Source organism: Motacilla alba, chromosome 8, assembly GCF_015832195.1.
Source record: "Motacilla alba alba isolate MOTALB_02 chromosome 8, Motacilla_alba_V1.0_pri, whole genome shotgun sequence".
NCBI lineage: Eukaryota > Metazoa > Chordata > Aves > Passeriformes > Motacillidae > Motacilla > Motacilla alba.
This window is the reverse complement of record NC_052023.1, coordinates 17352626-17377553: the sequence shown is the minus strand read 5'-3', so window position 1 is coordinate 17377553 and position 24928 is coordinate 17352626. Positions and strand designations below refer to the sequence as shown.

Below are 24928 nucleotides of genomic sequence, written 5' to 3'. Positions count from 1 at the left end.
GGTTACTACTTTGAAGTTAGACAACACAAACTAATATAAAAGCCAATACATGAACATAGCAGAGAAAAATAGCTGCAAAATGCTATCAGCATATTTACATTCCAAGTTCCATTTATGTCTATAATTAAGACTAGAAACAATCATAACTCTTGCATAAGATAACAAAAAATTAAGTATACATACAAAATATAACACCACAGCAGAGTGCTGCCAGTGTTGCATGTGTTATGCACAAAAAGACAGGAAGATAATGCTTAGTACTACTATAAGATATATTAAAGTTGATTCCAGCAATTGCACTATTTCATAATATAAGCAATTTCAGTCTCAAACTCTGGCAGAAATACAGTGAGTGCAACATTTCATCATCTTATTTCAAATGTACTATAGCACGGTTATATTTGTATTTTCACAGATAAAGCTGAACAAATCAAGGGACACTAGGCTTTAAATCATCCATATGTAGGGTTTATTAAACTATTTTTAGAAGAAACAATGTAAACAAAATATTTTTTCCACTATGAAGTTTCTTAAGGCTCATTACAGTACCTCTGCATATAATTTATACTCATCTCTGTGGATTTTGTGGGCCATTCGCACCAGAAGAGACAAATGCTCTTATTACAGGAAAACGAGATGTAACTACAAAACCACAAAAATCAGCCTTATTCACAAAACAATCAAATCTATTTTCATTTATTTTTGATTGTGTCAACGATTTTCATATATGAGATCTTACAGTGTCCTATCCTCTCCGTAACATCAAATTACAAATTCAGAGGTGGTGGAGGGAAGACCTACTAAGTATGAAAACCAGGTGAATTCCCAATACTGATGATGTCCTCCATTTATCTCCCTCCTCTGGATCCTTCTTGTTTTCTCAACCTATTTTTTGTTTTCTTCATACTTAATAAGCCAAGGTATTCAAAAAGACCAATCAAATCTCAGTTTTGTCCTAAAAAACTTGATTCTTCAAGCTGTCATTCCTATTGCAGCATCTTTCATTTTAGCCTGATTTTTAAAGAAAACTATGATTATAGATCTGTGCTGTCCATACAGAAGCAAGCATATTTATACTATAAAGTTTTCCTAGAACTTTTGAATACGAGTCATTTCGATTAAAATGAGAGGTTAACAACATGAAAGAAACCAAGTACCTATGACTTTGATGAAGAAGGTAACAGGTGAAAAAATGCTATTCATACTTAAAAGATTTACACAAGAAATGATCAATTTATGCACAATCAATACCAGGCACAGGGGAACCCACCTGGAGAACACCATCAGGAATTCATCTCCTGCAGGGAAGGCTTCATGTGTGCTATAGCTTAGAAACTAGCAAGGCCACAGGAAACAAGGCTTTACTGACTATGCTGTTTGAAGAACTGTTTATAACACCACAGCCACAAGAAAGCTAACTTCTAATTTGTTAAATCACCTTTAATTTGTGGATTTCTTCTTCCTTGCAACTGCATTGTCAGATTCCAACAGTTACATACACTTCACTAACTTTTCACACACTCATGCATTTTTTCCTTGCTTCTTGTTCTTCTGTATCTGTGCATTTTGTTCTTCTGTGTCTGCCCCAGCTCCCTTGGAAGGCAGAGCATGCACCACAGAACCCATTCTGATGACTTTTGTGCCCCAGAGGCTCACAGGCTAGCTCATCTCTTTTTACAATGAATGCAAACAAAGCATCAGTTTAACAGACAGCTGCAACATCCTTCCAGAAGAACAGCCTTTAAAAATACTGTTTACTTGTCTGAACAGAAGATATGCTCCTACCCTTCAAAGTGACTGACTGATAGGTAGGCAAAAGCATTTGCTTTAACAGAATCAGACTGACATCAGTTCTCATGTTCTCTGCTGTCTGAACTGTATCAAGCTGATCAGATTTGTAATTGTCCTGAAGCACATCAAACCAAGCTATAAACTGTAGTCCTTTCCTATAGCGAACTTGTGGATTTGTCCAGTGTGAGCTAGTGAATAACAAATTCAACTATGGTAAAAATCCATTGTAAAAACTGCATTTTCCATCTCCTGAAACACAGAAATCATCCAGCTTCTTACTACTTCATTTGGCAGGAAGATAAGCACACATCAGGAGAGAGCTGCAACTTACCCAATTATCACTTTTGCTTTTTAATTGGCTGTTGTAATGCCAGCTCTGGCCAAACAGTTGACCAAGAAGGCATCAGGCAGTAAAACTCAAAAAAATACATGGGTTTATATTCAAGTGCAACTGGCAGCCACTGACACCACAAATGGCTTTTCCAGTAAAGAGGAAAACATTAGTAAGTCTGCATCTAATCTTGCAAGAAAGATGATCACAACAACTTACGGCTTAATTATTTTTGAAGTCACACACATTTTGAGATCACAAGAGTAGGTAATGCCATTCAACCCAATTCCTAAAATCAGCAGATTTACAATGCATCTGGCAAAATCTTAACAACATTTAGTTTTATATCAGAGAGATACTGATTATGTTTTCTTATGCTGTACATGCATAGGCCTTTTCTTGAGTTTGATATTTGTCAGATCTGTCACACAGTAAAAGGAGAGACCCTCTGCAGCTTTTTGAAACTTCATACTGCACTGACACATAATTTTTCAACACCTGAGAACAGCTCGACTCTGGAAACTGTAATTTAAAATACATGTTATTTTAATATTGTAAAGATACTTCTGTTTTATTCTTCTTTGTAAAAGTAAGGATTCATCTTCACATGCACTTAAAATGATAGAAAATTAGATTCCCTGTCCCTCAGGAAGCAATTTCAAAATAATATAGAACAGATTTGTAAAACCTGTTCAACCCAGTCTCTGTTCTACTGAGCCTGAAGTACTGTATGTGGTAAACATTAAATACTCACTAAGAAGAACTTTGCTACTATCTCAGTAAATCTGCATCAGTGGATAAAATAACATGCAACATACATATCTGAGACACTCTCTATTAGGAAAATCACCAAACTCCTGAAAAACTTCAGAGACTTTCAAACAATACAGAACCCTTTATGCATTTGATATCTCAAACAGTAAAACATAAAAATCTTCCCAGTCTGCTTTAGTTGCTTTTCTAGAATATATAAAGGAAGTAGTATGATCTCATGGTCTGAGCATGAAACAGGAAATCAGATCTTACATAATGACATGCCAAACTCCACTTTCAGAACTATAACAAATAGTACTAGTCTTCCCCCAGAACAATGGAAATTAGTTTATACTGAATTGATCAAATCTGTTTAATTACAGAATATATGAGACATTTGGCTTCTGAGACTGAATTTTAGAGAGCAGTAAAGCACATGTTTAGCTACATGCTAAAGCCAATTGAAATGGCAAATGGCAGTGCTAGCTACTAAGAAAATCATGACTGCTAAATTTTTATTACTGGATAATTTATCTAGTCTTGTTAGAGAATGTTTTCAGGTAAAATAGAAACCAAAAGACACACATTAATAATAGCCATAAATAAGTATCCAATCCTCCCTAGGTAAAGAGAACTTGCACAATTCATAAAATTATTAATATAATTTGTAACATTATACAGACATAGAACACAAACTACTGATAAAAAAAAAATTACAGGTTGGCCAAGGTCAGTGACCAATTCAAAAAAACAAAAAAAAACCAAAAAAAAAAACAACTTGGCAGAAGCTTTGAAAGATGGAAGACTGAAGTCTGTATATATACTGCTTCAACAGTTTAATTGAATCAAGATTCTGAAGCTGCACAAACAGTAAAACCATATAAAGTATAAAAAGACATCTGTAACCTATCAAAAAAAATATTACAATTGGCTCTACCTCAGCTTTTTATCAATTTAAATACTCCACGTGGGTGTTTTTATAAATTTCAGAATGAAATCTAATATTCAAAAAGACACTAAGTTTTTTCCAGGCCTCAAGTGACATAAGCTTTTTCTTCAAATCAACCCTCTAGTATTTGTAGTCAATTAAAGTGAGAATGAAAAATTAGCATATGAACTCCTAAGGGACATTAAGTATATGCTGTCCTCACATATTTAAATGTGTGTTTGCTATGTTTTTTATGGAAATGTCTTCATATAGTCTTCCAAAGCAAAATTAATCATGTGTTCTAACAGGCCATTATTGAGAAATTCTACCACGAGAGAGAAGAGACAGAGCATTGAAAAACAAGCACTGAAAAACAGAGTCTGACTAGAAGATTATTTTTTTAGCATTATTTCTTCCCAATCTCTCATGCTTACCATGCAATTATAACAATCAACATCATATTGTTTTTTGACATAAATGTCAAAAAATTATCAGTTCTTAATGTATTAATTGCCTTCTTCTTGCAAAAGGATGACTACTACTAGTATTTCTTGCCAAAAAGCTTCAAGGCTGTTTTGCCACATTAGTCCTTTCATTTTCCATCAGCATCTGCAGTCCACTACTGCTTTGGTCAAAGGTCCAGTGGTTTCTTTTAATTTTATTTTAAGAGAGGAGGCACAAACTCAGAGAAAAGAGTTGTAAGTCCTGCAGTTTCAAATTCCTTTTGTAGCTCCTCTGGTGCTGAATATTCTTTGACTTCAAACATCAGAAACCTACATTGTAAAAGAGAAACTCATGAATATGCCTGGATTTGTCAGAATGTAATTATCGACTCTGTTACTTTTCTATCCACAACAGTACTAAATTATACCTTTTATGCTGGGACTGTAGTTCTGTCTCACACAGTACTCTCATCATTTTCTCTTTGCATTTCTTTCCACTTGAGTCCACATCTACCTTAGAAGTTTTCTGAAGAATCAAGTACTCCTAAATGACAAAAAAAAAAATTCCCAAAATATTAAATGTCACCTAGTATTTCCAAAGTTTAGTAAAATGCAAAAGCTCACTCAAAATGGAGTCTTTTTTTCTAAACACAGCAATCAAACTTTGAAAGTGCCCATGCCAAAAAGTGCACGACTGCTTCTATTCATCAGTTTTAAGATAAGTAGGCCTAACCGATTAAGAGAATATGAGTTAGAAAAGCCAAAACATTCTCCTCCAACATCACCACAAAAGTCCACCTAAGGCAGTGGGAGTTTGTACATCCAGACAAGAATTTCAAAGCCCAGGCATGCACTAGGAGCACCATGTGGTTTTAAGTCAAGGAAAGAGACACAAGGAGTTAGAGCTAACAAAAAGTTAGAAATATGTCTGTTATTAATTCCTCATCAAAAACTTTGCCACTTTCCAGGGCATTTGGGAAATATGGAAAACTAAATCTAGGCATATTAAGGTCAGGAAACAAAGGGATGGGGGGGGGGGGTATAGTTTCAGTGGGAAGAAAAGCAATACAGGCCACAGGTCTACAGCTATCACTGCAGACAGAATAGAACACCTTTTTCTTAAATACAGAATAAAGTTGCTGGGTCTTGCTACTCTCATAATGATCAATTTGCTTCCAAAATTGTTAATCTTAGAAAAACACACACAAAATATTCAGACACAGAGGTTTCAGTGGTAAATCGATAGAACTAGTCAGCATTCATTGTTCCTGCACCTTAATGCTGCTCCTGTCACCCTGAAGAAGAATCAATATTATCTTGCCCATGAACATCAGTCTTCCAGTCAGCCTTAGATTTGAAGCCCATTTTTCCACAGTTTTCACATATTTTGCCTTTGCTCTCATGTGATCTAAATGCAAAAGGAGCATCCAGATACCATCTTCTGTTCCTTTTGACAAAGTAGTTTTTTGACTGCAAACTGTTGCTGATTGCTTAATGACATCTTTAAGATGCTGCTGTACCCAAAGAATCAGATCGTGTACCATGGGCTCAGAAAGATGTTTCTGTGCTTGTTCAAGTAATTTCTCTCTCACATCCATACACTGGGCCCTTGTAAGCTGGTCTGAGTTAACAGAAATATCCGGTAGAGTTGATGGGTAATTGACTGGTAAATGAAATAACAGCTTTAAAAGTACATCTGGATCCAGCACTTCTTTCACACTGATTTGAATTCTAAATGAGATTCCATGCATCTCTGGAAAATAGAAAAAAAAAACCAACATTAATAGTTTGCTTGAAGTTGAAATACATATATATCATTAAATCATGTTATTTTCTTTAACAATTCAACTCAAATGATTGACATTTCCTATAGAATAAGAAGGGGGGATTTTTTTTTTTCTGCAGGGTGGGGGCTTGCAACCAATGGCTCAAGCAATACCTGCAGGGAATCCTGAAATGAAACACTTCTATAACATAGTAGAAGAAAAGTTATTAACACATTCTAAAAAGCATTCACACCTTTTGGCTCTTTCAGAGTCTAGACAAGCCAGTAATAAAGAATTGTCTCTCTCAAACACATAACTCAGCTTCCACAGCTCAACAGCAAAAGCAAGGACAAATGAAAATAGAGAATTTTCTGGATAGACTCAGCACAGCCCTAAGTTTACTCCTAAAGAAATCTTTAAGACTTCTACCATCAATACTAATGCAAGGCAAACAAACTTGCACCAGGTATTTTTAAGACAATCATTCAAACGCGCTAAGCAGAGACTTGGAAAGAAAGAAGTCCGATTCTTTGTCCCCTACAACTTGCAGAGAAAATACTTAAATCTTTTCTGCTAACTCCTCTACAACAGTTGGACTGACATAAGGAAACCATCTCTGTTGGACACCTGACCCTAGATACATATATAAACATGCATGAACTCATATTAAGGTATGTTTATATACCTTCATAGCTGCTCAAAATCTGTTGTAGGTCTACATAAGAATAGAATTATTTTCAGAGCAGAAAGGATACATTCGGTATGCAGCAGGAAAGGCTGAAGATTACATCATCCTGATACAAATCATATAATCAAAGATGCTTAATATGAAAGTTATGTATAGTATTTCATTTAATGAAAAAAACCTTCTTAACTAGAATTTTCACAGAAAAACAATACAAAACTTGACAAAGTAAAAAGCACGGACAAAGACCTTTCTTTTGCTCCTCTGCCATGAAGAGGGTATCAATCAGACAAAAGATGATCTTCAGATGTTCTCTGCTTCACCCCTTTGATGCATTCTAAACACCTCACTCCTTTTCTTTCAAAAATTGCTAAAATGTCAGGTTGATTCACTATATGAGGGCAGGAGAAGCCAGATTTGAAAGGCAGATTAGAGGAGAGCTGAGTTTCAGAGCAGGCCTTTTGAAGTGACTTGCACTCTTCCCCCTCTACCTTACCTTACCTTCCTTTACATGACAGTCAGATGAATTATGTTTGATTACTATTACTGATGCCACTAACCAACCTTTCACAGGGCTTCTCACATAAAATGTATGATTTTCTATTTGAAACCTACTAAAAATGTGAAAGAACCTAAAAGTGACTTGGACAGACAGAAGTATTTTAGAGAGCTTATCCAAGGGCTTGTTTTCAAACTTCCTTCCTGGGTCATACAAAGAACTCTCAAGGTCAGAGAAGTCACAAAATAAAATCAGCAAACCCTCCAAACCCAATAATCAAATTCTAGCAGTACTATGAAGAAGTCTCCAAGTCAAATCCAGTCATGAAAGCAGTAGATGCAATTCCAGTGAATTCAATGAAATCACACCCAACCATGCCTGTATTTACAGGCACCACATGTCTTGCCAACAGGAGTTTGTCTTCTATCCTCCAAGTCCCTATCAAAGGTTCCAGACTAGATTTAAGATACGTGTATTCCAGCCTTGGAAGAAGGCCCTTGCACATAGTCAGTAGTTACCTAGGAGGACCTCAAGCCTTCCTACTCCTAATTTCTGTTTTCTGCTGCCCTGACAAATATTTCCTCCTGGGCACCAGCAGCAATAGCTCCTCTGCCATTATGCAGGGCTCAGCACACAGACAGGCAGCAAACCTGCCCCGAGTATCCTGGGGCTCCCAGCACCCTCCTGGCCACCACGGAGCTGTCTGCACACAGCCATTGCTGCTGCCTCACATCCCTTCAGCAGCCCCCACTCGGGGCAGCCCACCTAGCACAGCCAGCTGGCATCTGCCTGAATGGGGCGAGCATTATTGACATCCTGCCTGAGAATCACTTTGTTTTAAACTATGTTGCCATGAGATTTTAAAATGTACAGCCTATATAAATTGAAAAATACTACTCTATCACCAGCTTAATTACAGTGACAGAAAAACATGTTACCTTTCTGATAATCCTCCTAGGATTTTTCCACTAGCTTGCCACAACAGATCTCACCAGCTCAGAAGCAACAGAGGGATAGACAGGCCAACCCTGCCCCTCCGACAAGGACCTCCTGCTGCAGTGATCTTATTCTTAAACCTGCAAAAATCTCACACCTTTCCTTGCGATGAACTAATGTGAAGGAGGCAGAACAGCCTCGCATCCCAAGGTGTATCAGCCTGAGCCATCAGGAAAAGCCCAGCTGTGCTCATTTACATCTGCTTCAGACTAACTTTTTAAAAAAGAAGAATCAGTTCAAAACCTTTGCAGGGCTACAGCATCTAAAGTTTATTTAAACCTTGCAGCGTCCATTTTCTGCACCAGCGCTGCAGACACTGGCAGAACAAAGAGCAAACCAGCGGCGCCCTGCGCAACCTGGCTCCAAAGAAATATTTCCTTTGTTTGCACATGCTACGAGGGCCGAGTTGTCTTCACAGCAACATGACGATTATTTCTGAAATAACAGGTTGGGTATGAATGTTTTGCTGGCATTTAATGTGCTAATCAGACCAAACTCAATACATTTTAACTCATTTCCCCCCATAGCTGCATGCTTATCAGTATATTTAGCTCCAGCATACTTGAGATTTTTTCTTATGTTCCATGTCAACCAGACAGATATCCCCCTCCTCTCCTGCCCAAAGGCATTTTATGCAACACATGCAGTCTATTTTTAAATTCAGAAAATGGCACCTACTAACGTACAAGCTTAGAATGTCTAAATATATTTTTATAGCAAGCTTGGTGAACAGACCAAAAGAGAACAGATTAACAATTAAATTATGGATTTCTATCTCTAACACTAATCTTTGCAAATGGATATGTAAAGTAAAAAAGATACACTGTAATTAGTTTATTTAAATTCATCCACACATTGGTTTTGACAAAAACACATTTTACATTCTGAATACTTCATTGTTAAATTCCAAAAAGCCAAAGTTTTTACCATACCAAGAGACCTGTAAAAGCTTTCTCTTACATTCCTCAAAACCACGAATCCCCAGTGGCCTCCTTTTTGATCCCATGGATCTACACACAAATTACTCTTAATGTCTTAGAGATTGCATAACATAACAGTTTTCCTGGAAGTTATGTCTGTGCACCCTTTGTCAATGACAATTTACATGGTGTGAAGAGATAAAGCAAATATAATCTAGTGACTGGAGTGCAAGTTAATTGTATGCTGACTAGATTCGGCAGCTCCAAAGAGTAAAATCCAAGAGTAAAACAAAATACCAATAATCATTGTTGTAAAATAATCTTTTCAATTCCAGCAGAAAAAAAAAAACAATGTAAACCATGTAACCAATGTAAACCAATCAAATATACCTGATCCTTCCGTATCATGAACGCAGCGTGGTTAAAGGCCGTCCAAGATACCAATATAAATAAAATAGCCTACTCCCGTTGTGCACTTGTGGCACCTCACTTTATGTCCAGGAAGGGTTTTAAACCTTTTAGGTTCTGGTAACTAACCAACACAAAATCATTTTTCCAAATATGAAGCACAGAGAAGAATGTGCCTATATTTCTCAACAGATTTGGAGGAACAGATGTGTATATGCAATGTTCAGATATGCTCAAGTTTTTTAAAATTAACATCTGATAAGCCTGGATACTGCTTTTTCAATCTATGCCCAAAATAACATTCTTGGAATTTTTTCACTTAAAAATAAAGCTTAGTTGAAACATTTCATCAACCATATTTTAAAAATACAACCCTAAATACCAATTTAAAAAAATTAAACGGCAGAATTACATGCCTGCACTGGAGCAGGAGGTGTGTCATGTACCTTGATACAAAATTCGTGATTTTAGATTACTGTGGTTAATTGTGCTCCCTGCAGACACTAATGCCTTCATCCAACCTCTCCCCTCAAGCACAGTCACCTACAAGAGGACAACTGCCCAGGACAATATCCAGATATTCGGAGTATCTCCAGTAAGGGAGACTCCACAAGCTCTCCTGGCAGCCTCCTGCACTCAGTCACCCTCACAGTAAAAAAAGTCTCCCTATCAATCCCAGTTCTTTAGGGCTGAATATATACACGTGCAGACAAAATCTGACCACTACATCCATCTTCAGCAGCATTCCCCAGGACTTCACTGCAGGAAGCTGCTCCCTGTCCATCACTGTGCTGGGGAGCTGGGCAGAGCTCTGCAAGAGCTCCTAGACACCGGGGACCTGTGGTACACAATATAGGCATACTCTGTGTTTATATGTGCATGTGTATCTCTCTCCAGCAAACAACTAAGAGCTGTCACATCTGTGGTAGGCGCCAAGCAAAATTTACTAATGGCCTGGATCTAGACACCAACACTTGCATATCCTACCTGACATTTAAGCCTCACAGAGCTGCTATTGTACACTGGAACTACTGAGATTTATTCTCCCTTGCTGAAGGGGCATCTTCACAGCACCGTACAGCACAAACTGGAAAAAGCCATGTCTTAATACTCCGTTCTGATCAGTGGCCACCATGGCTGGAGCAGAAACCACAAAGGCATCTACTGCACTCCTTGTCTACAGCATCCAGCAGCTAATGAGAGCAAGTACTACAAACCAGATCACTCCCCACGGCAGACACGACACACCAGCCTCAGTACCCTGTAAAACCTACAGCCATACACATCCTGCTGAAGCAGCAGCAACGTCTGGCACATCACAGTGCCCGGGTAGTCAGCTTACCCCAGAACAACAGAGATAACCCAAAGCCTTTTGTGCACTGCAACAGCTGTACCCTACTCAGTATCACCAGACAAATACCTGGTCTTGTTAACTATTCAACATTCACCTGCTGGTTTGCCTAGAGAGCAGCCAGCCCGCTCCCAGCGCAGCACCTCGCTGGCCCTGACTATAACCGAGCGGGGCCCGCCGGGCTCCGCGCCCCAAGCGAGGCCCCAGCACCGGCACCGGGCGGGGCGGGGACACGCGACAAGCGACAGCAGCGAGCGACTGCGCCCGCGCTGCCCGGGGGGCTGAGCCCCGCCGTGAGCGGCCCCGGAGCGCTTCCTCCCGGGGCCCGGTCGTGCCGGGAGAGCCCGGGCTGGGGGCAGAGAGCGCGGCCGCATCACCTGAGGCCGCCAGCACCTCGCAGGCGCCCGGCTCGCAGTAGATGGCGGCGAGCGCCGACAGCTCCTCCCGCGCCAGCTCCGACATGGCCGCCGCCGCGCGCTGCCGCGCCCCCTGCCGGCCGCGGGGCCTGCACCATGGCCGCCAGGGGGCGCCGCCGGCCCGGCCCGCGCCGCAGGGACGGGAACAAAATGGCGGCTGCGCGCGGCCCGCAGCCCCCGCCGGGCCCGGCCCTGGCCCCAGGAGCCCGCGCCGTGTCCGCGCGTCCGGCCCTGTCCCCCGTCCCACCCGACCGCCTTCGGGACAGCCCCGAGCAGCCCGAACCCTGTCCCTCGGTGCGGAGTGCTGCGCCACGGTCTGACCCACATGGGGAAGAGCCGGCTCGGCCTCGGGCAGTACCCAACCGCCTGGACCGCAGCCGCATACACCCCCGCCCAAAGAGTCACTAGAATATAAAATAATATTACTTATAAGCAACTACTGTGCCTTCAGAACCCCGTTACCAGCCCTCACACCGAGGTTGTGCACTGCCAACAGTACCATTATGATGCCTGAAAGATAGGATGGAAATAAATCCCCAATGAGCGATGTCTATGGAGCAGGTATTTGGTTAATGCAGCACTGCTGGTGAGGGGGATGTCTCCACCTGACTCACCCACCCTTGTCTGTGCTGTGGTATATTTATGCAGTAAGTATTGCTTAGCATCACCATGTCACTACAACATCATCACATAGGCACCAGAACTAACTTACATTCTGTGATCTGGTGGTTATTAGACCATTCTTTTGCACTGTGCTTGTGCCTCCCCAGTTTGGGACGTCAGGGTCTTTGATGAAGGCTTTCAAGGTCATCTTCACACCTGAACTTTTCAGCTTTGTCTTCGGAGCATGCACAGTTACAGTGTTCCTTGGTCTGCCTGGTCTTGACTGGCCTAAATTCTTTGTTTTGCCCTTGCCAATTTCTCATTACTACTATACCTACCTATCTCTAAAGCTATCCACCTGGTGAGTTTTTTCTTCTTTTTTGTCTATTCAGCATTAAACAACTAGTTAACCATATACTAGCCATTACAATACATAAAAAGTTATTTTATCAAGTTATATAGATATTAAAGTTATGACTCAGGTTATGTAGGTATAAAAACTATGATTCAGGTTATATAGGTATATAAAAATGATTATTTAGGTTATGTTCATATCAGGTTATACTGATATCTTATAACTCAAGCTCTATAAGCACCTTGTAACTTTGATCTAAATTATATAGGCATCAATTAACTCCCAGGCAAAATCATCCAGTATCTCCTATTATTACAAAATCACTTTTAAAAGTGAGGGCTGGGGGAGGGTGACTTTTCAGGATGGTATATCCTGCTATTTCTAACCCCCTAACCTGTGTTGAAACGACAAGAAGTGGCTGAGGAAGATGCTGGGAGGGAGCAGCACAGCCAGGCTGCTGTCAGAAAGAAGGCTGTGATGAAAATTAGCCTTATAAGTGCCTCCATTCTATTATTAAGAACTTCCTTGCCCTGGTCTTTCCCCCTTCTCCTCTGCCACTTTGCATATTCCATTTTACATGTTTAAATAAAAAAAGTCGATGTAAATGTCTTTTGAATTGACACTATCACAAGACATGGAAGTCCCTATGAATAAGTTACTGCACTCTGACATTTGAAAGTCATCAAATGAGACAGTATAATGTCAGCTTGATATTTTTCACTCTATGAAAATATCAGCTTCATGTCAGAGATCTAAATTCCATCTTAATGTAATAAATTTTCGTGTAGTCACAGACAACTGAAAATGCTAAATATTTAAATTTGAAATGAACATCTACAGTTACAATCTGGCCTTCATATTGCATTATTACAAAATTGAAAGTCAAGATCTTATTTCCCCTCTTTATTTCTTCAAGCATTGAAGTGTTTGATAGAATTTTAGCCACATTTTCTAAATGGATACTTCCCCATGAACACATGGCAAATAAAGTTTAAAAAGTTTCACTTCTTAGTCAGCCTATGTTAAACCAGCTCCAATATCCTGTCACAAAACAATTGTGCCACCAGTATCTTCCACTTTGCCTGACAAGGCAAACAGAATACATCCTTTCATACATAGGTTAGACTAATCTTCCCAGGGTTATTTGCAAAAACAGTATCCTTTACCTCCCACTCACTATAATTACAGCCTCAACTGGGTGTTGTTTCAACAACCACTAGTGAATATATATAAAAATGGTGCATTTGGACCAGTTTTTCCCTAACCTGAGTGGTAAATCAGAGAAGGACTACGTCCTTGTCATACCGTAAAACTTTCATACCTTCTTAATGCTCTCGTGGGCAGCTCCTCACAGCCAGCCGAGTCCTTCCTCTTCGCCACAGCACAGCCAACTGACTCCAAGGCTCTCGCAATTAGCTAGCCCACCTTTTATAACACTCAGCCTCATTGGATACACCTGTGGCCAATTAAAGGCAGGCCTGTTTTTAATCCCTGGTAATTAGCACAGCTGCAACTCGTTAGGGGTGAGATTGCCTTCAGCACTATCTCTGTCTCTTATTCTTCTGCAATCCATCCTCCCACAGGAGCAGACAGACATTTGGAAAAAAGTAAATTTTGAAGATCTGTCTGTATCTTTTACCATCAGTTCCACGCCAGCCCCTTTGCCACCTCCTCGATCGTAAGTGCAGGTGGTGCTACACACCTCCAGAAGGCATTAAAGGACTCTAGTCTAGAGGTCACTGCAGTTGCCCATTTGGGGTTCAGAAGACCAACACTAATGAGGAACCCATAACCACAGCGAAGGTGACAGCCGACCAGTGCAGCACCTCTGCCTTTTGGCACTGCTGCAGGACAGCTGCAGTGCCCATATTTTCTGATACAACAGTGCTGCCAGCGCTAATGCAGCCAGAATAGCATAGCCAGAGCTGTCCTTGCCTGAGTTAAACAGCACCGCTTTTTTAGAGACCTGAGAAAGAAGCTACCATTTCTCTAATAACAACTGTAAGTGTTATTGCAGTGGTAGAAGTCTTACCCCAAGTGCCTTGTACAAAAACGGCAGAGAGAAACCAACAGGAAACCTGTAAAAATCCCTCCAAATAAACTAAGGCAAAAGCTTGAAGAAAACAGAAAGAGAAGCAATCCAGTAATTGTGAAAATACATGATAAAACATGGAAGTCTTTTCTCCTGGTATTCTTAAGTACAGCTAGTGGAAAATTTTTTTTTCTGTGTTTTTTTTTACAGTTGAAACAAACCCATGTAACAAAAAATTTACATTGCAAATTAAAGCTGCCAAAAATTGCATTGTTTGCTGTAAGGTTAAATTCAGCATTTTCATGAGGTTTTGCTTTTCAGTTCTTGAAAATGAGGCAACAAATTTTCATTGATATATAAAATACTACTTAATTTGAGGGAAAAACAAAGCAGAGGAAAAACCTTTCCTATTATTTTTCCTTGTAAGTATTTTAGAAGCAAGTTTTTCAAGGATTTGTGATCTAGCACTGCTTTTTAAAGGCACTTGCATTTATCCTCCATGCATCAAACTGCTCTCAGTCAATTCCCTGAGACACTTAATCTTTTGGCAGATGGAAACTCATTTTGAAAGTGTACTAATGATCAATTAAAGCATTAGCTATCTCTGCAGACAGGAGGTTTATGGGGTCATAGTCTTCAGAAGCTGGAGGCAAGAACAGCAGCGTGTTAGCAAAATAGCTAAAACTTTCTGTAGTTACCACAAAATTGGTATAACACTGGAAAAGAAAAACATGACAATCTTTCTTTTTCCCATAATATGTAGAAAACAAATGTGATGGTTTCTATTTTATGAGAGAGGCCATGGTCCAAACTGAACGTCAGCAAAAAAAATAATCTAATCTTTTAAATTGTCTTAATGAAGCCTAATAACTATCCTAATACTTCCAAAAATTTCACATAATCCTTTGAAAATTGTATTCATTCAGACTCCAGTCAAAAGTATGCACCCACACTGCAAACAGGCAGACCCATATTGGGGGAGCTTCCATCAGAATCCGTGGCTCCCTGCTAATAACGTGTCATTTCACACGTGGCCAAGGCCTCATGATAAGGTCTGGAGTCCGGTACTCTGCCCAGAAGTTTCTGTGCAATGTGATGTACAAGTAATAAGACCAAATAGATGTAACTGTCACATTCATAGAAGAATATAAGATTCTTCCTTTAGGAGTTTGACAAGCCGTTTTTTCTTGAAGGAGAAGCACATAAAAGTGATTAGCCATCTAATGCAAACTAAAATGGTTGTTTTTTATGACTTGACATGTCTAATATGGCCACAGATTCCACTGATGAGAGAATCAATACCTACTTGATTCACTGCATAAAGATCTTTGCATGCCATTTACCTTGTACGAAGGTAGAATGAAAACCAGAATGCATTTTATTTCAGTGAGAGTAAAAATGCATAAAGTTGCCTACTAAAACTTCGTAAAAAGTTAGCAATCCTGTGCATTTTTGAAAATAACATATGTAAAGATACTTGTGGGTAGGGAAGGGTATGATACTGAAGAGATAAGCACATCTAGCATCTGTCCTTAAAACATTCAGCTTCCACATCAAGTACATTGGCTGGTGGAACCTGACTACGTGAATTCTCCTCCAAGTGTAAGCAAAGGAGACAGAGAATTAGCATGCCATTTCATTTAGTAAGTGCTGGGAACAGATGTCTTTAAAAAGTGATGGCTCTGAAAGAGGCACTTCTACCCTCTATAAGAAACAAACTTTAGTAGAAGTCCAAATATCAGAAAGTGCTTCTTGGTCTGGCAGTTCATTTTTAGCAGCTGAGCTACAGCAGTGTATCTACCTTCATCTCTTGCAATTTGGCACATTAGCTCCTTTTCCCCCACAGTGGAACAAACACAATGGGAATGTGTAAGATCACAGCCTATTTATGACCACTTTCAGAGCACTGAGAGGTCCTTTGTCACTCTAACACCTTTTGAAAGCAGAACAGTATTCATCAGTGTATTTGAGACTTCAAATTTACAGAACACATTAAAGTACTGATGGTAAATAAATTATGTAAACACTAGACAAAATTTCACACTAAACTAGCATGCCTCTTTCACCTCATAATTCAAAAGTGGTAATCCAGAACACTTTGCTTTGGCAGTAGAAAGTAGCAATAATCAAGAATGGACACAACTATCTCACAGCAACACAGTCTCTTTCTTTTACAGCAACGCAGGGTAGAAATTTTAAGGCTTAGCTGAAAAATTCTTAGAGGGATTGAAGGTCACACCATGAGCATAGTATGAAAGGAAGGAGCAAAGACGTTTCTAGGGGACAGGGGAAAAAAAAATAAATTAAGAGTGATAGAAGAGCGACAGCCTCCCTCTTCCTAACTGCCTCCAAGGGCAAAATGCAGGATGACTTGAGAGAGTCAGGAACTCCAGGCATCCCAGAAAGATCAGCCTCTGAATTACTCCCGTTACAGAACACTCATGTTGGCCAGATACTAACAGGACAAACTGCAGAAGAGCAGAGAGCTGGTCCCTTGTGACTGAGCAGGGAGGGTGTTGGAGGCAGAGCACCCAGTCTGGTGCCCCTGTAGAGGGGCAGCAGTGCCAGGCACCCCAGTGCAGGGTAGCCACTGCAGCCTGAAGCGACACAAAACCCAAAGCAAGCGGCCTAAACCCATACCTGAATGCAATATTCGTTCAGCTTCCTGCTCCAGGAAATTGAGGTCAGAACCACTCCTGACTGCATGTGATTACAGCTGGGAATGTTATGCTGGAGTCCTTTTCCACCAGTCCCAGAGAGTGCAGTTTCTGGGCACTGTGACATCCTTAAGCACAGATCTTCAGGGCAGGCCAGGAGGGCACCCCTAACTTGTTTCATCTGCAAGAGTCAAACACAATAGGTCAAGCAGGGCTTTGATACCGTAAAGGAGAACACAGGTGAACTTCAGATATCTAAATACAGAACTAGTTATAACAGCAGCCTTTCTTTTGTGATTGTCTGCATTTTCCCTTTGGAATGTGCACAAGGTTAACCTTAGTTTGAGGTGGGTTCCAAAATTCTGTTTCAGCCTGACCACAACTGGGAACCTGATGTCACTGCAGAATTCCCTGAAAGGACTTGATCAGGATACTTCTTCACTTTCATGGGCTCCATGAACTCTCCATACCTTCCTATACTTATGAAGAAACGATATAAATGTATTTATTTATGCATATACACACATTTCTCTTAATATAGCCTGAACAATAGTATTTTAGTTAAAACATCCTTCCTAAGGATTAAAAAAAAGCCTAATTTAAATCACCATTTTTCAAATTTACATTTGAGTTGTAATTTCAATTCTAACATCTATGCATCATGCATCAAGAAACCCAAGCCTGAAGAAGAAAACTCCATTTACTTCCTTAAGTCTTAATGCTTGTAGAAAGTAATTATTTTCATTTAGTCTTGTAGGAATTTTTTATTTTTAAATTTCCTTGTATTCCTGTCAAATTAGCCACTCAGGATGAATGTATTTTTTGTCACATGCTCTTATTCTGAGAACTGCTGTTTCAGTTAGCAAACACTTGAATTTAGTCCTTGGGTTTTGGTTTTGTATTCACCTGAAAAATAAGTAAGAATATATTCAAAGACGTGACAATAGTTAAGTTATAGTAATATAAAATAATACATAGTAACAATATCAAATATATACTCTATAGCAAGATTTTAGTTGTAACAGACTAGAATCTCATTTGGCACATGTAAAAGCTCATTTTAATAATTCTTACAGCTAAAAGCATGATCAACAAATAGCAAAGTTAAGAAAAGTATATTTATTTGATTCTCCTTTTAGTTTGATGACAAAGTAGTACATTTCATTAACAGTACCACAGGAAAGAACAACTTTGAATCTGTGGTAGATTGAACTTAACAGGAGATAGTAAACACATGAAGTGGCTTGTGACAGTTTCCCCAGATTTAGCAGCAATTACAATTTCCAAGCTCTCAACATCACACTGCCGAAATCAACAAAGCAAACTCGTGCTTTTGAAGCTTCTGAAGTACTCCCTACAGTGGTGTAGCCTTTCCATATTTAGTGATGAGAAATACAGAATCCTCAGTGTAGCAAGTTGCCAAACACATAAACCAACAACTACCAAAAAAATCCCATAGGAAAACAACCCATCACCCCAAAAAGAGCACTCTTCAATCTTTACTGTTAGAACAGAGCAGTTCCTTCATGAGTCAGTTCCTTCATTTGCTTCATACAAACACTCTATTCATTTATCTCATCCATATATTGCCTATTTAGATGGAATTATCTTCCCTGTTTATCATTATACATATATCTGTATCATCACTGAAAAGGTGAAAAAGGAACATGGGTAAGAGCATGGTTTTCCTCTCAGGATTCTGGATAATATTTATTCCTACCATGCACAACAGTTGTCTCTGAAGTGGGAACTAGTCGTGATCAGTAGAATTCCAAAGTAGGAAAGCTTCCCTGACTAATTTTTCCCTAAATGGGAAGTGACTTTCCTGAAACATTAAGAGAGGCTTCCCATCAAAAGAGAAAAGGAACGGAACGGAAAGGAAAGGAAAGGAAAGGTTGCAGTGTCAGTTAAACATAGGCCACTTTTAGAAAATTAAATGTACGGCTACTTTCCCATTAAGGTTGGGGAGTTTCAAGAAGGCAGCTTCCCCCATTTGAGAAGGTACCATGTGCTATTCTCTTACTCTTTTCCATTCCCAAGTGTTTTGCACAGCACCTGGAACTTACTGAGCTGTGCAAACTTAAAGCTCTTACAGTGGAAGACTTTAAAAAGTTAATTTCCCTTACTTTACACCATGCATCACCCTTAGAGAACACTCCAGTCAACTTCCTCCCTTGGCACTTTAGATACCCTTTTAGCCCAGTTATGTACACACCGGTAATACACCTCACTATACTCACGTGTTTGACTGCAGTCACACCCCCTTGTGCAATTCCATTATATAAAAACCATGCTGTAATAAATATCCTTAATGCAGCCAGGATGCCAAATGCAGATGCACTGCAGGAGGTTCTTTAAATAAGGCTTAGCTTTGTCCTGAATTCATTACATGACACACATTACGGACATGAAAACACTGTAATAATGCATTTTCTTACATCAGAAAACCACCTTTTAAATATTCAAATAAATAGCCATTAAATATCAATTTTGTCCTTTTAGAAATGCTGTTTGAAAAGTGATACTCATTTCCTGCTTCTAACAGGTGTTCTTCAGTTTAAAGAAAAATTGCAGATTAGGCATGAGCATATTCTTCTTTTCTACATAGCATACCTTTAAAATACTCATACCACACGACACCTCCTTTAACTGATTAACTGAAGTTTTCTGAGGATGTATTTGAATAGGTAAAATGTCTATGTGAAAACAAATACATGGTTTTATTATGTAAATAAAACATGTAATTAGAAAGAGTCCAGATCTTTTACCCTTTATTCATCATGGAGGTATCCAAATTCTTTAAATATGTGAAATAATTTATGAAGTTTCCAGTTTTCAATAATCAAGTAATACTCAAAACTCCAGTCAGAATCAGAATTGCAATGTATTTGGAGCAGCACTGAAGTCATGAAATGAAAAGAAGGCAAGCTTACGCAGAATCTGAGACAAAGTAAGAAAGGCTTCCCAGTTCTTAAGAAAATTAAGATACATGTTTTTGCCACTGTAACTTTATTATTCCGTTTGAAACACCACAAAGCCTTGGTGTATTTAAGGAGAGATTTCCCTGTCCTCCCTTCCCACCTCCAAAGAAGAGTGGTGATGATGAAAGCAATGACAGCTGCAGTGAACTTCTGTCTCAAGTCCTGATATTGACACGTCCATTGTCTAGGAGCAAAGTGGTTACTTTTCAAGTACACACCACAGGAGCACTTAGGAAGTCCAGCGCCACCAGGCCACCTTCACTCTGTCCCAGACGGCCGAGAGCGAGTCGAGCGCAGGGCGCACGTCCAGGATGGTGAACTGGTAGTTCTTGTCCACTGCTCCACCGTCGTAGTAATCGATAACGTAGCGCACCTCCTTCCCACAGCGGTCAACGATCCAGTCATGCCGGTCAAAGGGCAGCTCGTACCTGCAGAGCACAGGGAACAGCCCATGGAGGTATTTTAATGGCTATTATGAACCTGGGAGAGGGAGTCCAATTCAAGATTTATTTTGTCCATAAGATCCCACTAGTACTTCTATCTTTTGGCAATTCTAACTTGCAATACCAGTTCTGAAACATCTTGAAATTAATTCCACACCGTGTTTTCAGACACATTTCTCCAGCCTCCCTTTTTGACCAACAAGTGCTAAGACCTGCCTATGCAGTAACCACGGTAACAGTAGGTACAAACCCCACAGGACTATTTCAATGGTCATCCCACCACGTGGACTCTAAAGAGGATGTCAAGTGCAAAAAGCAGGTGGGGAGCCGAGAAACATCCAAAAAGGAGTCAAAAAATAGTCAAAAAAAGACTATGGGAGGCTGGAGACCTGTTTTCTGAAAAGACCTTTTTCCCTGCCCACATACCCCATCCATGAACGTATTCTGGCTCTTGGCGAGTACTCCTTGGCTTTGCCTCCAAACCGCATCAGTGATGGCCCACATGGACACTCCCTGTGCACACAAGTAAAAAGGAAAAGAGTTTTTACCTGTTAACACAGTTCTTAAACCACTATGGTAATTTGTTTTAGCAACAGAGAAACTGAGTAGAAGAAAGCAACAGTAAAAAATTAATTACAAGTGATATAACCCAGGTTTTTTTCCTTTTTAAAAGCTTTGAAAAGTCACCCAGTTTCTGTCAGCACTTACTGCTAGTATGATAAAGTATCCCTGATATACTCCACACTGTTGTTCTAATTTGTCAACAAAGCAGTTCTCTGCAAATCTAATCCACATATTTAATAGATGAAAGAATAGAAAACCATAATCCAAACTACTATGTAAAAACAATCATGGAATTTCAGAGAAAAATTTGTAATACCAAATACTTAACTAGTCTGTGTCTTGTAGGAACAGGGACTATGCTGATCTAAAAAGTGACAGTCTGCTTTACACCAGTCATGCTAATCTAAATTTACAACTCATATCTATTTGTCATAACAAATATTCCATAAGCAACATTTCACAGGTACGTACATAGCATGTAGAGCCTCCCACTTCAAAATCTCCTTCCAAGCTTGCTCATTATTTTGATTATGAATCTTAATAATGTTGGTCATGTCTTCACTTGTTATGTCATCATCTTTCCACCTCCACCTAAAAAATAAGAACTTGTAAACAGTGTATAAACATTACAGCATAACTACCTTCCTAGCTTTATCAACTTTTAAATCGAGATTTAAGGTTGTATGCAAGACACAAGACAGGCATGCAAACTTTTGGCTCATCTGCTTAAGCATCTTGAGAACCACTTCATCTTCTGTGCAAAGTGTGGTTATCCAACTTATCATCACAGAGATCCACAAATTCTACATAGCTAAATTAACGGCTTAACTGGATCAGAAAGTTATCAGAATGTGCAAACATCACCACATCCACAGTACTCATAAAAAATGCTTAGGAAAAATCCCACTTGCATTCCTAATGCACAGAAGTCCTGTATTCAATACATTTTGCAAACACTTAGAAATACTTTCCATCTCTCTTGACACTGCATTTTGACTGCATGTGTGCTTCCTTTTCAACTGGCATTACATTAACACATTTCAGTGTTTACAGGAGCCAAACTTGTATATTCCATACAGGCTGCTTATGTCATATTGTGTTATGAACCATATCGACATGTAGAAAAAAGAATTACTATTGCTCCAAAAGTAAACTACCTGTAAAGTTCACCTGTTTGAGAATGCCAAACAAATCATTACCAAAGAACAAGGAAACATCAGCACAGAGGATTTTTAGTCTCGCCTACACTTAAATTTTTGTAAATACCAAAAATATCTACTTGCAAATTTCCCCAGTTTTAGCAATTCTGCAAAGTTAGATGTTCTCACATAGAACTTCTACTGTTATTTTACACCATTAGCATGAAACCAACTGGCAATCATGCAAACTTTGTCTACACCTGTGCATGGACTTTTAAGAAAATCTTCTGAGCCAGTAGCAGTTGCTTGACATTTTTTACCATCCTCCTTATCACAAGAAGACACATGGCCTTTGAGACCAACTCACCCTTTAAAATATAAAGATGTTGATAAGAATAGTACTTTTTTTAAATAGCTACTTTATTATTTACTGGTTAAAATCCACAAACTCGCAAAAAAAAAAAAAACCAAAAACTAACCAAACAATAACTAATGATCCTAGTTTATTAATTCCAGGCTCACAGACACATCTGATAATTCACAGTGTATTTACCCTTTTCTTAGCATAGCATTCCAGAACATTTGCTCTGAAGGATAGACCCATTTCTTGTCAGAATGTGCTCTAGGAATGGAAGATTCTTCTCTGACAGTTGACAATGGAAATGGTTGACCTGGAGATGGCTGCTGATTGGGAGGAGGCATCTAGAGAACAAGGAGAACCAACAACAAACTAGAGTATTAGCATTTTGGTAAGTTACAGTATTTGAGAAAAATCAAAGCATGATCAATCAACTCCTACAAAGATCAAGAAGTTCAGCCTTTACTTAATTCCACCAAAATTATCTTTTTTTGTAGCAGAACTCTTTGCACAAGTTTGTCATCAAGAGACTACAGGAAAGCTTTCTGTCTAAACTTCAGTTTTCAAAAGAGCAATGCTTTTTGTAAATCAGAGGAAATCTTGGAGATGCTAATCAGAACTCAACCATACTGCTATTACACAGAAACTAAAATCCAACAATGTGTCATAAAAAACATTTATGTAACCAGTAAGTAGAGAGTAAAAGATATTTTAAAACAGGAAAACCACCAGAGATGCAAAATTTTAATACAATGTTAAATAAGATGTGACTTGTTTTTACATAAAAAATTGCACAAAAAAGAGAAAAAGCAGTCTTAAAAATGAAACAAATAATGCTATTTCCCAAAGTTTCTAGCTTACATAGTAACGCTATTTACATTTTTGGGTATAATACTTCAGAAGAAAGAAGACTAAAGAAAACATGTGAAATAAGCAAAAGTTACCATATTGCTGGGATCTATGTCATCTTCCATTTGAGCTGCACCAGATTTCACAGGACATGCTACAAACTCATAAGCTCTTTCTTGATGTGCAGGAACATCATCTGTGTTCTCAGTTCTATGATCAGCAGTCTTCATGTGCATTGGACAACCTTAAACACAACAGCAGTATACATTTTGCTACAAGATGAAAACTCTAATGTGCATGAAATGGAAAAGTTCATTGAAGGCTCATGTAAATGCAAATGGGTATTTCACTATTTCTTCTGAGCTTTCCAACAATGTTAACTGCTCTCTTTCCTGCATTTCAGGACTCAAAAATCATTATAAGATCTGAGTTTCCTATGTAGTCTCTGAATGCTCATTTCCTACCCCCATCCTGGTCCCAATACTGAACTGTTTGTGCTTAAGACTTCGTGAGGGAAGCTGACCCAGTGCGTTGACTGAGTCAGCAGAAGAGCTGATGTCCTTCTCCAGGCATTCATCTCATTCCACCCTTTGGCAGCCCTTTTCCAGACGCACGGTTTTTAGTGACAACCTGTCACCATCTCCTGACCCTCTGTGGCTGTACCACACCATGGAACAGATTTGAAGGGCCCCTGGGAAATGGGGCAACTGGAAGTGACCCACCGCTTCTACAGTAAGCACCTCCCGTCTCTACAAACAAAGCAGCTTGCACAGTGTTCTGGTGAACAAGTGACTTCTAAGGAAAATTTACTTGAGAATGACTTTGTTGAACAAAACCCTCAAGTTTATTTGAAGAATTTCTCCCTCCCCCCGCCAAGATTTTTCAGTCTTGTTTCCATGAAGAGTTTAGCTCATTTAGGTTTGAAGAATGATTACCGCTCATTTTTTCTTGATGCATGGGACATTCCGAAGGTGGAGACGCCGTCTGGTATTGCCTGGATGCATTTGGTGACTGCTCTGTGGCAGCCGGGGAGGATGCGGACAAACCCATGGCCTCTGCACACCGGGCCTTTTAAGATCAAATTTCTAAAGAAAAAGAAAGCAATCATTCGTAACACGTAACTACACTGGCTATTTATTAAGGTGAACGCCAAGTGCAAGTGCAGTGCTGCATCACAAATTAAAGAGTTAGGTAACAAGCTTCCAGCCCAAACAAAAACCCAAGCCCCTAGCAGGGCTGCCCCGGGCTCCTGCCCAGGCGCTCCCCAAGGTCCCCGCGAGGGCTGTGCCCGCACGCCGTGAAGGACAGCGGCTCCCGCCGCCGCGCCCCGGCCCGGCCCCCGCCGTGACCGACCCGCAAGGTCAGGGCAGGCCCGCCCCTCTGCGCGGCCCGCCGGCGCCGCCGCCTCAGCGCCCGCCTCCCTGCGCCGCGGAGCCCGGAGCTGCCGCTGCCCCACCGCACCCCGCACATCCTCCGCACCGTCCTCCTCCTCCCCATCCTCATCCTCCTCTCCTCACCTCGCCCGGCCCGGCCCAGCCCGCGCCCCGGCGGCGGCCCCGAGCGCCTCGCGAGAACGCGGCTCGGCCGCACGCCTGCGCCGCCGCCGAGGGGCGGGCACCGGGCCGGCTCCCCGCCCAGGCCCCGGTCCCCGCCCGGGTCC

The 24928-nt window shown here is 40.2% G+C and overlaps 2 protein-coding genes across 9 annotated transcripts; both read right to left on the bottom strand.

The window, feature by feature from the left end:
• Nucleotides 1-452: 452 nt before the first annotated feature.
• Nucleotides 453-17900, bottom strand: RWDD3 (RWD domain containing 3). 8 transcript variants are annotated; one of them, XM_038143961.1, is made up of 4 exons: nt 16918-17900; nt 5521-5999; nt 4675-4790; nt 453-4576 (listed from the first exon to the last, which is right to left on the bottom strand). In XM_038143961.1, the coding sequence occupies exons 2-4, from the start codon at nt 5995-5997 to the stop codon at nt 4462-4464; spliced, it is 708 nt and encodes a 235-aa protein (XP_037999889.1). In that variant the 5' UTR covers nt 5998-5999; nt 16918-17900; the 3' UTR covers nt 453-4461. The 8 variants fall into 8 exon arrangements, 7 of the variants coding, with proteins under 7 accessions (XP_037999889.1, XP_037999887.1, XP_037999884.1 ...); XM_038143959.1 differs by lacking the exon at nt 16918-17900 and adding an exon at nt 13567-14282; XM_038143956.1 differs by lacking the exon at nt 16918-17900 and adding an exon at nt 10969-13553 and having other exon boundaries at nt 5788-5999.
• Nucleotides 17901-19692: 1792 nt separating this feature from the next.
• Nucleotides 19693-24928, bottom strand: LOC119703729 (cytochrome c-type heme lyase). The gene is made up of 7 exons (XM_038143962.1): nt 24786-24928; nt 24204-24353; nt 23364-23512; nt 22615-22763; nt 21394-21513; nt 20785-20871; nt 19693-20343 (listed from the first exon to the last, which is right to left on the bottom strand). Exons 2-7 carry the CDS (start codon nt 24316-24318, stop codon nt 20145-20147), a joined length of 819 nt encoding a protein of 272 aa, XP_037999890.1. The 5' UTR covers nt 24319-24353; nt 24786-24928; the 3' UTR covers nt 19693-20144.

Excerpts from the sequence above, each read along its gene's own strand:
- RWDD3 (XM_038143955.1), bottom strand. The coding sequence starts at position 11,614 with ATGTGGGTCAGACCGTGGCGCAGCACTCCGCACCGAGGGACAGGGTTC. Across the intron at positions 6,000-10,968 it reads CTCTCTAGGCAAACCAGCAG|AGATGCATGGAATCTCATTT; the intron begins GTGAATGTTGAA and ends TCTATTTTCCAG. Across the intron at positions 4,791-5,520 it reads GTGACAGGAGCAGCATTAAG|GAGTACTTGATTCTTCAGAA; the intron begins GTGCAGGAACAA and ends TTTGTCATTTAG.
- LOC119703729 (XM_038143962.1), bottom strand. The coding sequence starts at position 24,318 with ATGGGTTTGTCCGCATCCTCCCCGGCTGCCACAGAGCAGTCACCAAAT. Across the intron at positions 23,513-24,203 it reads GCATCAAGAAAAAATGAGCG|GTTGTCCAATGCACATGAAG; the intron begins GTAATCATTCTT and ends GTTGTGTTTAAG. Across the intron at positions 20,872-21,393 it reads TGGGAGGCTCTACATGCTAT|GGAGTGTCCATGTGGGCCAT; the intron begins GTACGTACCTGT and ends TTGTGTGCACAG.